At 37.3% G+C, this 16250-nt stretch overlaps 1 protein-coding gene across 1 annotated transcript in view; it reads left to right on the top strand.

Moving 5' to 3' along the window:
- Positions 1–16014, top strand: part of LOC101853389 (sphingosine kinase 1) — an 18106-nt gene extending 2092 nt beyond the window's left edge. The window contains exons 2-14 of the mRNA XM_005099183.3: positions 1031–1188; positions 1519–1671; positions 2466–2654; positions 3336–3464; positions 4432–4495; positions 5467–5612; positions 6149–6226; positions 7333–7479; positions 9978–10077; positions 11728–11765; positions 12482–12672; positions 14119–14300; positions 14869–16014. Coding sequence (XP_005099240.1) covers positions 1140–1188; positions 1519–1671; positions 2466–2654; positions 3336–3464; positions 4432–4495; positions 5467–5612; positions 6149–6226; positions 7333–7479; positions 9978–10077; positions 11728–11765; positions 12482–12672; positions 14119–14300; positions 14869–14941 — 1539 coding nt within the window. The 5' untranslated portion in view covers positions 1031–1139 and the 3' untranslated portion in view covers positions 14942–16014. The remainder of the gene's footprint in view (positions 1–1030; positions 1189–1518; positions 1672–2465; positions 2655–3335; positions 3465–4431; positions 4496–5466; positions 5613–6148; positions 6227–7332; positions 7480–9977; positions 10078–11727; positions 11766–12481; positions 12673–14118; positions 14301–14868) is intronic.
- The last annotated feature ends 236 nt before the right edge of the window (positions 16015–16250 follow it).

Below are 16250 nucleotides of genomic sequence, written 5' to 3'. Positions count from 1 at the left end.
CTGTGTCGACATTTTTTACAAAATAAAAAAAATCCGATTTAAATTTTAAAAATCTGATTTAAATTTTAAAAATCGATTTTTAAAATTTTTATTTTAAAAATTTTTTAAATCACCAACCCTGCCGGTAATTGGTGAGGTATTGGGCTCACAGAAAGAGTAATTGCTACTTGCTGGAAGAATTCTGCTTGACGGAAGTAATCATGTAAATGTTTAGGGACTATAGGCCTACGGATAGGACTCGATGAAAGTACTCACCGGAAGTAATTGTAATTTTCTAGGAGTCGGAACTATGGGAAGAACTCCCCGGACAAAAAAATCACAGAGTCTAAAGTAAATGGGTTCGTACTCGATTCCTATGATTCCTAGCTTTCAGGGATCTGCGGTTGTAATGACCAAAACCCCCTCCCCCCAAAAAACAGGACCGGCCACCACTAGTGGTTAGGCATTTGATTCGTCAGATTAGAATGAGTCTTATAGTGTGGTCATAATGATATTATATACCTGTGTCTGTGGTGTAGCGGTGGCACATGCTGCTGCATGCAGAAGATCTGTGTGGAGAGAATTTTTATCAAGGGTCTTTGTTTTTCTGCTGGGACGTTGTTCCCTCTCTGCACAGGGTGGCCTGAACAGGCAGGGTCGAAGCCCTTTTATCCTGAATGATGGGGCTGTAAAAACACCTTCACCTGCGTGAAAAAATGATTTTTTATATTTGATAGTACGTATCCTGCCAATGGGGGTAAACTGATAAAAATGCAAAGGGTATTTTTCAGTGCAAGTAAGCAGAATGTTTTTTTGTCACGTTTAGAACACATAATCGTGTCCCTTCTTGACATGAAATGAACTTTTATTGATAAAAGGATGATAAAGAGAAGATTTTTACACTTTCACAGCATTTCAATGACACTTTTCGTTAACCTTTAAATCAAATAATGAATCTCATCCTGTTTGCTTGTGTGTATCAGTACTTTGTGAACAGGATCTTCTCCTCTTTAACTTAAAGATTTTGTTTGTATTTTTGAATTTCTGACAGGTTGTTCATTGTTATCTTATGACTGTCCGAGAGGTGTGCTTTCTGTCTGGGTTAACAGTTGTACTCAAACAGCTTTGAGAGGGACAATCAAGTGATAAGAACTGTTGCAATGGAGACTGAGGGAGCTGTCGGCAGCATTGATGCAGAGGAAGGGAAAGGTTGGTAGACAAATTAAGAGCAGTACATTTTATTTTAAGTAGAGCTTGATATATACATACATATATGTATATACATATATATATATATATATATATATATATATAGAGAGAGAGAGAGAGAGAGAGAGAGAGAGAGAGAGAGAGAGAGAGAGAGAGAGAGTTAAACAAATTTTCTGTCTGCTGAAAAAAGAAGTGGTTCAATTGTTTGTTTTTAGATTATCGATTTTATGAGGGAAAAAAAAAAATTGTAATTTATTATTTTGTAAGAACAAAGGAGTATGTCATTCGTCATCAGAAGATCATCAGTTTTTAAGAGTTTTTTTTTTTTAGGTGCTTCCGCTACTGCTTCAGATGATTCGGGAGATGTCATTCTCAGTGGTTCTGTGCAGGCAGGCAAAAAGTCTCTCTTGCTTGCACTTACAACAAATGGAGTCACAGTTCATGAGGTGCAAGCTGGAGAAAAAGTCAAAGACAGCAGCTTGAGTAAGTTCAATCTGAATAATGTTGGTATTCTATTGATATTCTATTTTACTTGTTTTTCTAAAAGTTTCAGGTCACTTGTCTTTTAAACTGAATGTCATATATATATATGAATACTTTCATCAACTGGCAGAGCAAACCCCAGCTGTATGTAAACGATTTATTTGTGGAGCCGCCAAAGCAGTCTGTCCTTGAAAGCCATTAAATCTTCTATTATTATGTTACTTATGGAATAGATTTTTTTAAACTTTACAATTTGTTGATAGCAGTTTGTGGTAACTACTGGTATGTACTCTAAAAGGCCTCATTAATATTGTTTTGGAAATTATGTTGACTTTGAGAAGTCTACTGGACACTTGAAAGATTCAGTAGTGTGTATTATGAGCCTACTAGTGCTTTAGCATTTTATATTCTGCTATTAAAAAGGGGCACCAAAGACTCCTTTACTTGTCATAGTAAAAATTTGATTTACGAGTACATCACCATGTTCACATGTGCTCACACAACCCAAGGTCAAGCTAATTATGATTTTTGTTTACAATTGCAAACTGCTTGGTCTTAGATGCTAGATGACTAATCTTCCAGAAGAGATGGATTAATTTCCTGTTCGTAAATGATTAAAATGGAGCTCCTGAAATTCTTTTGCATTCCTCTATCATTTCTTTCCATGAACTCTGATTTTCCCAGACATTTATACTATTATTGATTATTGTGTCCTTTTGGTTCTCTTTGACTGTGACAATGTTAACTAATAATGTAATGTTTCTTCAAATGGCTGCAATAAATTTATTCAATAGACCTGGACCTGCCATGGTGTGAAGTCATCACTGCTGAAACGTCAGGAGAAGGTGGGAAGTCAAAGTTTAGCATCCATTTCATGCAGTATCAGAAGGATCGGAAGCTTCGGCACAAGTCGCTGACTTTGACCTCCCAAGACATTGAGCCCCGCAAGTGGGCAGATGCCATTCAGACCCAGTGCCAGCAAGGTGAGTTGAAGTTAGCAACACATTATTTATTATGAAGCTTATTACTGTATTTTTTACATATATCCGGATCGCAATCTTCTTTGATATTAGTGCCTTTGTTAGTATGTCATGCTGTTGCTCTGTGAAATAGTGTTGTTGCCAGCCAGAAAAACTTTGGGATATTGTTAAGAGAATGCTGCATGTATCTATTTGGGAAGCTCCAAGGTAATCAAATTAAAGTAATAAAAGAGTGTTGTTAGTGTAAGACTTGTATTTTTATATTTTGTTTAGATCTGGCATTCCAGGTATTTATTCTCTGCAACTAGTTTTTTGCTACACTGGCCATTTTTTGATGTGTGTGTTAATGTATATATTTAAAAGAGGGAGAGGGGGGAGCGAGGGAGGGAGAGAGAAAGAGAAAGCAAGAGAAGTGTGTGTGTGTGTGTGTGTGTGTGTGTGTGTGTGTGTGTGTGTGTGTGTGTGTGTGTGTGAGAGAGAGAGAGAGAGAGTTTTTAAGTCTTTTTGTATGATTTAATCTTCTGTGTGAATCAGTATTGTTTGTTTGGTTTTGAACAAGATAAAGTGCTTGTGGCACTTAAAGATCCTGTAGATAAACATAATTATTTGTCAATGAAAATAATGTGTCAGATGTAAAGTTTGTGATATTTCTAAAAATTAAGAAAAAAACCAACTTCTTTATAGTTTCAGGAAGACCCAAGAATCTGTTTGTCATCATCAATCCCATTGGAGGAAATGGGAAGGGTTCTCAGATGTATCACAAGAGTGTGGCCCCAATGTTCAAGCTTGCTGGATGTCAAACTACTGTTGTTGGTGAGTTGGTGTAGGTGGTAAAACATACCAGCAGCATACTAGCAGTTGGGTCAGTATGGTGTATGACTTAGGATAAAAAAAAGGGGGGAAAAAAAGACTACTTTTATTTATCCACACGAGGAAGTTTTGGTTACAGTTTCAATGGCATGTGCAATGCTTATGTAAAATAGTTCTGAAGTTACTTCATAGTCTTGCGATACACAACATAATGCCATTTTTGACTGTATTACGAGACATGTCATTGCTGATAATCATAGCGCTGTTTCCAGCACCTATGTGTAGCTGGGGGTAAAATAGGGTAATGTGCTTTCCTCCTGAAGAATACAATGACCTCTTTGACAACAGTGGGATTTGATTTCTCAACAGACTAAGGTCTTTCTATGAATCTCACAGAATATGGTATTTTTTGTTGTTGATGAATTACACGTTTCATGTTAGATACCTAGGGCTTCTATTTTGACACTTTTATGTCTGCAGTATTTGGAACAAATATGCTGTACTATGTTGTTTTCTGATGTGTCATATAATTTAATAATTATTGCCGCCAGTTCAGGACAGAATGTAATTCTTTTCATTTCCAGAGTTTCAACAGTAAATTAGAACCCATTGCACTTTCATTTATTTGCTGTCTCTGACATTTTGTGTCCCTTGCCTTTATTAGCTGCCTTTTAGTTTTCGTCCCTGTTTTGCATAGCAACGATATTTTTAAAGCATATATTCATGGGTGTCACATAATTTGTTCATAGATCTGCTTTATAAGTGAATCAATCTTGTAAGCTTTATTTTTAAGCCATGAAAGGTCTGTCCAAGATCAGCTCTTCTCATGATCCTTGTCTAATACTAATTTGCACCATGTTTGAATCTGTACACACTGTTCGCAGAGGTATGTTCCTTAATTTCATTTACATCATGCACAGTGTCACCGTCAAAGTTGCTTGCTCTACATATATTGTTTTTCAAACTTTAGAAACGGAGAAATCAAAACACGCACTGGAAATTGGAGAAACAAGGGACTTTACAGGCTTTGATGGGTAAGGTTGTTTTGGAAGTTTTTTGTATTCTTTTCTTCATTATCTTTGTAGACCACCATATATACTTTTTCCGATCCAGCAGCCATCTGAGTTCTAGCCCTTTGGTCTGAACACCACCATATAAGTCTGTCATTCAGAACTTTTTCTCGTCAAATTTTTCTCCACTAATATAATGTCATAATTTGATTTTCTATATATCTTTTATCAAGCATCAAAAGTGAATTGTCGAAGTGTCTTTAGATGCTGTCAAGTTTCAAGAAATTTTCGGGCAGACATGGGTTGCTAAGTAGAAGCTTCAAGGGATGTCTGAAATTTGTTTTTATTTTGTTTTTGTATCACTTCACGGCCTTTTGGCCAAAAACAGAAACAACCCCCCAAAATTTTGTTTTTATGTAAACTGTTGAATGAATGTGAAAGTTTTGCCTCTTCTCATATGAGCCTGTTCATTTGCCTTCCTTTAGGTGAAAAAAATATTAATCTTTGTTGAATAGAAGTCGAGGTATTTGCGATTGAAGGAGGTCAGGGTTATCTGGTTTCAGAGGTAAAATAAGTGAGAAAATGGCCGTCAAAATTTCGTAACTTCCATAGCCTGAGAGTCCTTGGAAACTGAACATTTACATTTTTTTCGCCTTTAATCACTTTTTCCTTTAAAATCCACACAAAAATGTGTTTTTAAATGGACGTTAAAGGTGTAGAGCCACCAAAAAAAATAAGAAAAAAATGGCCCATGGGCCAATAAAAAATGCTAATTTCTTTCATTTCATTATTTTGACGTGCGCCTGATTTCACCACGATGCTTCTCATATTTTATTCTCAGGCGCACTTGACTTGGTAGCTGTATAATCGTGTTTGTTTGTAGCTGAAGTGTTTCCACAAGCTTATCTTATTGTAAAGAACATTAATGATTAAAATTCAGTCAGTACTATTACTTGTAGATGAAAGGAATCAAATGTAATTCTTTTTTTATCCAGCATCATATCAGTTGGTGGAGACGGACTGTATCAAGAGATTCTTCAGGGTTATTTGGTTCAGCTGCAGAAAGCTGCAGGGGTCAACCTGAATGATATAGATGAAGAGTTTGTGAAGCCAAAAATACCTTTCTGCTTAATCCCAGCCGGTGAGTCTTAGTTTAAGTGAATTTGCTATGGTAAGCATTCTAGCTAATGATTCTTTAATTTTGAAAAGAAAAAAATGCTAAAATTACTTGTTATGGTTGTTATTTATGAGGATAGGCATATTGTTATGCAGCTGATGATAATGGCTATTTATTTCGGCCTCATTGACAGTGATATTAGTATTCATTGTATTCCTCAAGCCTATGAAAAATGGTTCTCAACTTATTGCTTGGGTACTATGTTTTACATATGTAACCGTTTTATTTCACACATTTCCATGTGACAATGTGGTCACTCTGATCTTCCGTCCCGCTCTGATCATACAGACAAAGCTAGCTGGATAAGAGTCCACAGTTCTCCTTCTAAACTCTTTAGTAACAAACTTGAATCTGTTTATTTTGTTGCTTCACTCTCGTCTATTCTTTTCCCCCATTGTCTTTTTTGTATTTGTGTAACTTTTACTTTTTACAATTTCAGAAAGGTTTCTTAAAAATTAGATAATCAAAGCAAATTTATTCAATTCTTCCACTCTGAACAGGTTCATCTAATGGAATCGTGAGGTACACGAATGATAATGTTAGAGATGCTGAAACTTCTGCTCTTAGAGTCATTCGAGGTGAATATCTTTTCTTTTTCTTTTTTTGTTTGTGGAAAGGATTGGATGTTCATGTCAATTTGTTGTCTTCTGTCTTACCTTTTGACATTACCTTAACTCTGTTGACACCGTCTCACAGTACCTTAAAATCAGGGATTTTGCCTAAGTTGTTTAAAGGAAATGTAGAATAAAAAATTGAATTTTTGCTTTAGCGTCCTTCTCCCCCCCCTTTCCCAAAACACATACTACACACATACCATACATGAGTCCAAGAAGCACACACTCTAACGCATGCACAGATGCATCAGATGACCTCTCACACACATGTAAATATGTATATAGTTTTAGTTCGTTGTGTAGACATAAGTTTGCCACATAATTCTGCAGATTACGTTTTTTCTTCACATTGTTATGCAGTTCACCTTTGATCTCTATGAAGGTTTTGTCTACTTTTGTGCACATTTGTGACCACGTAATTCTCCAGATTATTCTTATTCTCTGCATCATTATGCAGAGACCTTTATCCACCACATTATGACACACATGACTTTTAGCCTCCACATCTTTACGCAAGTGACCATGATCCACCCACTTGAACAGAATAAAATCAGAACTTCTCCCAATGTGTCCTTTGTGTGACTATGTACATGAGACTGTAGCTCATCACCTGTTCCACTGTATAGCCCTAAATGACATCAGAGCTACACTTCTCTTTCCGAGACTTAACATTCACAGCACACTCTATGGAACATTACAGCAAATGCAGCAAACCTGCGCATATCAAAACATGGCATTGGACAGAAATGCGAAAGCCCAGCTGTTGCTGGATCGATAACAACAACAACAAATACTGACTTTTATCCATTAATTTGCAGATGACTTAAAATCGCCACAGGGTACTTCGTGAGCTCAGTTGGTATCATGCTGGACTACAAAGTGGATGGTCCTGGTTCAAATCCTAGACTGGGCATTCTTGTGGGGTTTTCAAGGCTCTCAACCCATTTGGCCCAATCCTGGTGGATACGGACGTTAAATTTGGAGCTCGATCGTTTTAATAACTAACAATGTAGATATGGGCGTTAAACCCATGCACTTATATTCTAATTTGCCACTTCATTATTATGCAGGTGAGACTCATCCAACGAGCATCATCACTATTCATGAACCGGGCAAGTTTATCGGCATCAGTGGTCTTGCTGTTGGTGTTGGTGCGATGACAGACTTTATGAAGCGGTGTGATGAGCTCAGATGGATGGGGAAGTCGCGATATGGATGTGAGTTGACTTTCATTTATTTACTGTATTAGACTGTCCTCAGAGAAATTTGCATTTGAAAATAGCAAAAGTTGCAAGAAAAATTAGCAAAAGTTGCAAGAAAAGTTGCAAGATGTGTTCCCTAAAAAAATGTCATGGAATTATTGGAATACATTGTTGGTATGCTCCTTGCAATCAAAGTAACCAACATGAGTTTTGTTGGATCAAAATCAAAAGTCAAATATGAATGTCTACCAACCCCCCCCAAAAAAAACACACAAAAAACTGCATGGAGGTTGCATGGTGTACAAAAACAGTTTTTCCACAGGGGGCTCTCGTGGCCTAGAGGTTAAGGTGTTGGCCTCTTATTCAAAGGTCCCGAGTTCGAATCCGGGTAGCGACCGAAAAATTTTCTTCTCTAAAATTGTCTCCTTTCACCTCCTTTCCTGCTCTCTAGCAATGTTCTGTTGTCTGCTTTCATTTCCACTTTCTGCCCCTCACCTCCTTTGCCCCCTCCTCTGGGCTCCTGACTCTTTCTGCAGCCTTTCTACTGCTACTCCTTGGCTCCTTCTTACTGCTGTCTTTCTGTCACACCCCTGATCTTCTGGTAGGAAAGATCTACACCTAGCCTTCTCGGACAAGGGCGAAAAATCTCGGAGGGCCCGTGTGCAAGTTGCGCACGTTAAAGATCCCTTGGTGGTCTAAAATCGATAAGAGTAGGCTTCGGCCGCCACCCGGGCAAAATTCAAAATTTCCTACCAACTGAAAATATTAGGAGTGTCCCGCGCGCTCATATGACCTATGCAGTTGCGAGCGCCGTAAAACACTTTACAAAAACAAAACATACAAAAACAAAGTTTTTCCCCTGACACATGTGCCAGGTCTTTAAACTCTCGCTGACGTTGGGCAGGTATGATCAGCGTGGTTTGGGGCTGTTCAAATATAATCATGCACCTTCTTTGGGACCCCGCTTACACTTTTCTTACACCCCCCCACCCCCAAATCCCGTAATATTACATTATTCGCTTATTATAATAATATGACTTTTATATTGCGCAAATCCGTGTTACAGTCACTCTTCTATGCGCTTTACTTTTACATAATAGTATTCATGAAAAACATGCATACTCACATATTTATGTGACATAATAATTAAATACGGTACAAGCAGAACTTTTCCAGAAAAACTTACGGTGTCATTTTACCACTTAAACCGCACCGGTGTAATCAAAATTAGACTAGATCTACATGTCATGTAGCCTAGATATCTACCAGTGTATAAAGTACGAGATGGCACATCGTGCTTGCCGCTCGAGGACCTACTGTATAGCCACAGTTCTCTAAGTGAATAGTATAGTTACTTTTTTATGTTATTTAAAAAAAGATTGTGTTGTCATAAACTATTTTCCTTGTTATTTTTTTCACCTTACAAAAGTGTAATCTTACATTGGTTCAAGACCCCCCCACCTCCCCCCTTTTTTCTTCCCAGTCGTAAGCTATATTTTAATGTCCCCTACTTTAGGGGTTTTCTGGATGAAACGATCCATGTCTAGATCTTCCCTCCTAACCTAAGATTTAAAGTCTTTCACAAATTTTTATACTAGATCTGTCTACCTGGTGCTACGAAACTAAGCAAGCTAAGTAATCAGATGATTGTGTTTACGATTGATTTACTCTAGATCTAGATGCAGTTTGCTCGTCAGATTGATGGCGCAAAGCGGCTATCGTGGCACAAGTTGATCGTGCCCGACTCATTGCCTCAAAAAACAAACACGTTGTTTTCAGACGAGTCGGGCGATCATCCAGACTCGACCCGACCCATCCCGATCCCACTCTTAATGAGCACTGGACACTGGTGGGCGGGCTCCCCATAATGCAAAGGAGCGAACTGTCCCCCTTGGCGTCGTTATTTTTAGTCGTGGAAGAAAATTTTGGTGTTTTTAACGATATTTTGTTATTATTTGTCCAACTTTTGCGGAAAATTTGCAAAAATTAGCGAAATCACGAAAATGGCAAAAGTTGCGCGCGCAAGTTGCGAGTTTCAGACGCTAATTTCTTTGAGGACAGATTAAAACTGTATTAGAAATAAGCTGTTGGCCCTGCCTTATGCATGTCCAGCCAGATCCTTACTGGAACTATAAGCTTTGAGAACCTTAAGGTGGATCCTGATAAGAAAGGGGGAGCAGCTATGAATATGTACCATCTGCTATGATCCCAACGTTGTAAACAAATAGACAAATGTATTAAAATTTAATCATAAATTGAGAGATGGATTGGATCTTTAAAGAAAACGTTCTTGTTTTATTAGAGTATATTTGTAGATTCTGGCATTAAGTTATGTTAGAATTTTGTTCTAAAGTTACTAGAACTGAAAACAAGGTCACAGAACAGTTTATAGATATTTGAATATGTGAAAAACTTGGTTCCAGTTATAGAATAAATTGTGCTTGTCATACTTCTTTACCAAAAAGGTTTTAAAGTGTGTCATCAATGTCATGGGACAACATTTTATTTCACAGATGGCATGCTGAGAATGTTTGTCAAAAAGAAAAGGAGATTTCGAATGCAAATGGAATATCTCCTCGATGGAGAGCCGTCTCCGATTGTCAAGACAGAGGGGTTTGTATATAAATGTCGGTGTAATATATGATTGTAATGGGAATGTTTTACATCCCCATCAACCCAATTTAGATCTTGTAGGGGCTGGGCTGCTTCAGCCCTACCTATCAGACTAACCCAGGGCCGAGAGAGATGCAGATTTTTTATTTTATACAGGTTCCAATGTCCAATTGCATTCAAAATCTTCATGTAGGTAGCGTAAACACGGCGTCGCAGGCTCTCGTGGCCTTCCGAGCGTGTGGTTTAGGTGAAATCGAGGTAGTTCAGATCGCTGTGACTTCGCTCTTTCACTATTGAACACCAAATGCTGTACACCTTGTAACAGTTCAGCTTTTCCTCGTTACAATGGTGTAAGTTGTTCATTTGTCCGATTATTAGGAGCTGGAGAATCACCGTGGAAAGCGAAGCCTCTCGCTTTCGGAATGCATGGTCGGCTGGTTCAATAATTGACACGCGTGCATTGAAATGCTTTGACGAACGATTGATGATTAAATACTGTCTTTTCATTAGCGAAGAACTGTAGAGCTTTGAAAGAGCTTTCCCATGGTATATTTCTAGCCTTTGGCGTTAGCCTTAAAAAGACAGTCAAAGTTTTCAAAGATAATTTTTTACCCGAAATATGTTAAATATCGGCTCAAAAAGGTACCATTAGAAAGATCAGTTCATTTTCTATTAGAATAAAGTAATTTGGCTTGGAATTATTTTGCATCAATCCTTCCACGAAGCTCGGAAAGCATGTAACCCCCCCCACGCAGAGAGCACTCGGTACACTGCAGTATAGAGCCGTTCATTGAGTCATTCAGTTATGGTGCTTCACACTTTTTGGTTATAAAGCTAAGATCAAATGTGGCTTTATTCATTGTTACTTCTCACAGGCATTCTTAGTAGTATAGAAATTTTGCATTGTTTATTATCATTTCACTGTATGTTGTATATGCCTATGATTGGTGGGTGCTCTGCTGAGACAGTGCAGCCATTATTGTTCTGATTCACAGTAAACAGCAACTCAGAAATAAAATGCTGTGTGGTGTATGATATGCTCTCAGACAAATAATTCTGGTCCTCAAAGATTTAATTTTTTTCTATCCTTTTTTAGTTTCTTGGGACAGTAAAGATTATATCGTCCTTTCTTAGTTTTTAAACTCCTTGTCTCCGGCAAGCTGCTCCCAGTGGCTCGCAGTTGGAACCGATGTGCTAATGAGCCTCTGGCAGTGGCTTAGGCACATTCTTTTACGACGATTTCGGTGTTGAATTAGTTTTCGGCAATTGCTGAAAACAGGTCTCTTTTACCGGGCGTTCATTTATTACATGGAGAACTATCGGAGATAAAGATTTAAGATATTTAACATTTTGTGGTCTGTACATAGTTTCCTGAGATGCTACAGATTATGTGGTCTTTACATAGTCCATAGTTGCATGAGATAACCCTACTTTAAAAAAAATTCTGGGTGGTTGGTTGGTGGGTGCTATGGTTTGGTTTGCTCTTTCTCTTCTATGAAACATTTATCATTCTTATCTCTCCCCTCTTAATTTCTTTGTATGTTACTCTCTAATAATAACTCTAATCTTCGGCGCTTATTTTACTTGTTTGTGTTGCAAGTGAAGTAAAACTTTTTCCAAAGCTAAAAGCATTCTGGATTTTCATTGCAGTGCTCAGGGAGATACAGAAAGCCTTGAAATTAAGACAGGTGAGAGTATTTACAGAGTTTAAAACAATTTGTCTGACGTCTTGTATGGAGAGAGGGACTCTTTGCTTATAGATGATAGACTTGTCTAGAGTGCAGGTTAATGTTTTCTCAGTTCTTGCACTTTAAACCACAGATTAGCGGAATTTTAAGTATCTTAGCCATAATATTTTTTTGCACTGATTCATAAAAGTTTCACAAAGATGATTTTAATTGCTGTCTCTATCCAATAAATGTTGCAGCAAAATATTTTCTGACTTAAAGTACTTTCTTTATCGTTAGCTCTGGAGGTAAAACAGAGAATAATATTGCTTTTGGCTTGTTAAAATATTGTTCATAAAAACCACACAGAACCGCCCCACTCAAATTTTGCATTTTGATGATATTGATACTTGGAGCTTTGCTTCTTATAAAAAGATGTCACATTTTCTCCCTTCATTTCCTCATTCAACCTTCCATTTTTATTTCTTTTAAATGTTTTGCTCTGTTAAACTGCAGTGCCATAAAGACTCCTTTGGGTGTAAGTCAAAATGCTAAAAGCGGATGGTTGATGGGTGCTCTAGTGTTGTTTGCTCCTTCTTCCCTGTCAGCTATCTATCGTCCTTATCACTCCTTGTTTTTGTTTTTTATGTTACGCACTTGTAGCAACACTTCTATTTTCTGACATATGACCTAATTTTGCTTTTCCTTTTTGAAAAAACGCTGTCTCCTCGATACAGGCTGGCATCAGCATGACATTGATGATAAGCCGTATGTAGGAGCCACACTGTCGACCTTCTCCGTTAAGGACATGCCTGAATGTACGGTGATTGACCCATTTAGTTGTTCCGGTGACCTCATGGTAGACACTGGCTGCAGCAACATGGGTATCATCAAGTATGCCTTAATGTTTGAAGGAAAAAAAATCAATGTAAGTCTTTTCTTTGCGAGAGAACTTAGATTTGATGGGGACTTGGATAATAGGCCTATAGTTTATTTTTTAGAGCTTCTGAGCAGAGAATTGAGTGATTCACCCATGAACGCCAATATCTGTCTCAGATATGGCACTTAAAGAAGAACAAGAAGTTTTTGTATAAATATTACATTTTAAAGAATTATATAGTGGCACCTCAGTTATGGAATGTTTATAAACTACTAATTTTTTTTTTTAACATCAGGATCGCATGATTTTTTACTTTTAATGATTCAACATTATTGCTTTTATTAGGCAGTGCAGAAATTGCTTTGTAAACCAATAATGTGTACTTGGATGATGCAGTGTGTTAACTAGAAAAAATGTTGAAAATGCATCAGTACCTTATGATGAATGGATGTGGCTCATATAGATGTCTTTCTGAAAAGGGTATTTGAAATGTTTAGATAATTTTAGTTAACTACAAATCTCCACATCTTTAATTTAAAAAAATAATTTTTTTATTAAAACCCTCCACCAGCTCCACCTGGAAATTTATTTACTTCACTTTCAAAATTCAGTATGCACTGAACCTGTTTGTGCTAGTGTCCTTAGACTGAGAAAGAGACTTAAAAGATCAAATTTCATAAACTCTTTATTGTCATTTTGGAGGGTGAAAGGAGGACTGCATTTGTCCTGCAAGACATTTCCAAGCTGTTCTTAGCTAAGCTTGGAAGATAAGCTTTGAAAAAATTGGCCAAATATTTAGTATTTAATGACTTGTTGCAAGATACACATTTATGTATAATTGCAGGTACTAGAAACTAAATTTTCAAAGTAGCTGTATGCCAAATTTATCTGTGTCATACGAAACGCCTTTGTCTCCTGAGAATTTTGGTACTATTCTTTTACCTCTCTGTCAATTTTAAAGAAGAAGCAGCTGTTTTAATATAATCAAATATTCCGAAGTTCGCCAAATGGTTGCAACCACATGTTTGGCAGACAATAAAACAGTACCAATCTGATTAATAGTGTGCATTGGGTATTAGAATTCATCTCAATAACAGGTTTGTCATTCTCTTAGTCTCTACATACTGTTCTGATTTTCTTCCCTCTCCGTTTTGCACTTCCAACTGTCTTGTTCTTGCCAAGGCTAGATGCTCATTTCATTTCGTTTAATCCTTTTTTTTATATGATCACTGAGCAGATGTCTCAGACAGTACTTCAGTCTTGACATAGCACCACTATTTACTCCATTTCTAACCTTCACTACGTAGCGTTGTAGAACTTAATGGTGTCATGGATTTGAGAGTTGTTGCAATAATGGCTGCAAACCATTTCAATTATTGTCTATTCTGGGGTCGCTTTGCTCAAATAAAATGAAAGTTCCATAAAGTTATTAATCAGTGTCAAAAGTTGGGTAGATTCCTTCATCCTAAGTGAACACTTTCTTTTTGTCTTCAGGGGCCCATTCCCAACATTGAATTTATAAAAGGAGCAGTGGGAGTTCGCTTCAAAGTTATTCAAGACCCTAGTGAGACGGATGAGAATGTTTCGCAAGCACGAGCGAGGGAACGAGAGATGGAGCATTACCTCTATGTGGACGGGGAGGTCGTTCAGATGGAGGGGCTGGAAGTGGAAGCCAGGTGAGTCTTGGCACAGAGAAGCTCATCAACATAATAAGGTCATTTAGTGAAAGCAAAAGGCAAGTCATAAGAGAAGTAGGACTTGCCAGTGGCGCTGTTCAACCATCCGAGAGTCCAGATGATTGGATCAGTTGCATGCACCCTGCAAATATTGAAATGTTTACCATGATGTTCTCATTTTACAAACTGTTGCCCGGCTATGAGAAACAGATAACTCATGTAGTCTCCTCCTTCATGATGATGAAAGTTGTTTTTATTCAAAGCTCATTTAATTGCATTGCCACAGAGTGTCCTGCAACAGTTCAGTCTGCTGGGACATAGTGAAAAAGTTTGTTCTCTATAAGAAAATATCCTTATGGGCTCTTTGACTTTACCACGTTGTACCACTCGCATGAATGCTGATGTGATGCTTTAGAGTCGCTTTACACAGAATCGTGCTTTTAGTTTGATTTTCTTAAATTAAGGTTCATTCTTCACTACTTGTTATTAACTAGAATTTCATATTACAAAATGTTCTCTATGAAATGAAGTAATGCATTTCTTCTTTTCCCACATTCTTTCCTTTCAGACTGAAGAATGACTTTGTGTCCATGTTTGGCTGCATCGCCTCCCAGTTGAGGACTCCTCAGAATGCCTCTTGAACTAGAAAGAGAAACCTGTGAGCTGTGAAAACCGAGCTGGATCTGAATGTTCAATCAAAAGTTTTGAATTTCAGAACTCAAAAGAATCCTTGTTTTTATTTCTAACTTCAAAGGTCTGTATATTACTGTTAAATTAATGGGGTCGAATTTAAAGCAAGCTCAATTGTTATGATGTTGTTCTCATGAAGTATAAACTTTACCCTTTCACCCAAAATTTTTCTGTCTTTCATGCTGTTTTGGAGAACTATATCTATTTTGAACGGCTAAATAAGAATCTAAAAATATTTGTATAATGTATGGTCTTTTGACTTAAACTGTGTTCATGTCATCCGAGTCACTCATGTCACTTTTGTGCAGCTTGGAGGGAGAAGTTCAAATGTGAGCCGGTCGGAGGAAAGCAGGAATATGTCAATAAACCTGGAACTGAGATGTCTGCAAAAATAGTTGGTGTGGTCAATTCTGGTTGATTTTGCGTTATACATACCAGGGCATTCCCCAACCCTTAAAAAAAATCATTCAAGAGCTGTTTCTTGTAAAAACCACTTTAAAATATCTTTTCTAAATTTATTTTCCATTTGCATTCAGATATTAAAAAGCAGTAATGGTGTAGCTTTGAACACACTTTTCTCAGTTTTTTAAACTTTTTCACATTTTGTTACCGTACTTCAAAATGCAATATCTCATCTTCTAGGAAAGATAACAGAAAAATTTTAAGTGCATAATAATCCAAGTTTCAGAAAAGTGCGAAGGCTCATAATGGCCCAGAGGGGACATATTCCTGATTTTTTTCAGACCGACTCACAAATATTAGACAGTCATGACTTTGCCTTTGATTTTGTTTTTCGAGTTCACATTCAGATGCCTCTTTGGAAATATACACAACCTCAAGAAGTTGGGAACCATGTAGTGGCTCCTCATATGTTGCACTATTTGACGCTGAGAGTCGTTTATTTCTTTTTCTTCATTCTAAGAAGGCGTGATGAATGCTTATATATATATATATACCCATGTTTTATGAAGTCAGTGAAAGAAAAAGATCAGTAGTAATTTAGGAAACTGTTAAACGAGGGAAATAGAAAAAAAATTGTTAGATATGCTTCTTCTGATAGTTGAACATTTTTCTGATAAAAGATAGAATGAACCGAAAGGAAGTTATGCTCAACCCTATGATTCTGTTTTTTAGTTACAGGATGACAGTCAGTTTCACAAATGACTATTGGGTCATTTAAATGTTAATCATATCAAGAAGTATCCTCTTCTGGCCCCCTATGAAATCGCAGTCTTGCGGCCGCATTTTTCGTAGAGTTCC

The sequence above is a fragment of the Aplysia californica genome, unplaced genomic scaffold (assembly GCF_000002075.1).
Source record: "Aplysia californica isolate F4 #8 unplaced genomic scaffold, AplCal3.0 scaffold00205, whole genome shotgun sequence".
NCBI classification, from domain to species: domain Eukaryota; kingdom Metazoa; phylum Mollusca; class Gastropoda; order Aplysiida; family Aplysiidae; genus Aplysia; species Aplysia californica.
The sequence above is the reverse complement of the archived record's forward strand: the minus strand, read 5'-3'. Positions and strand labels throughout refer to the sequence as shown.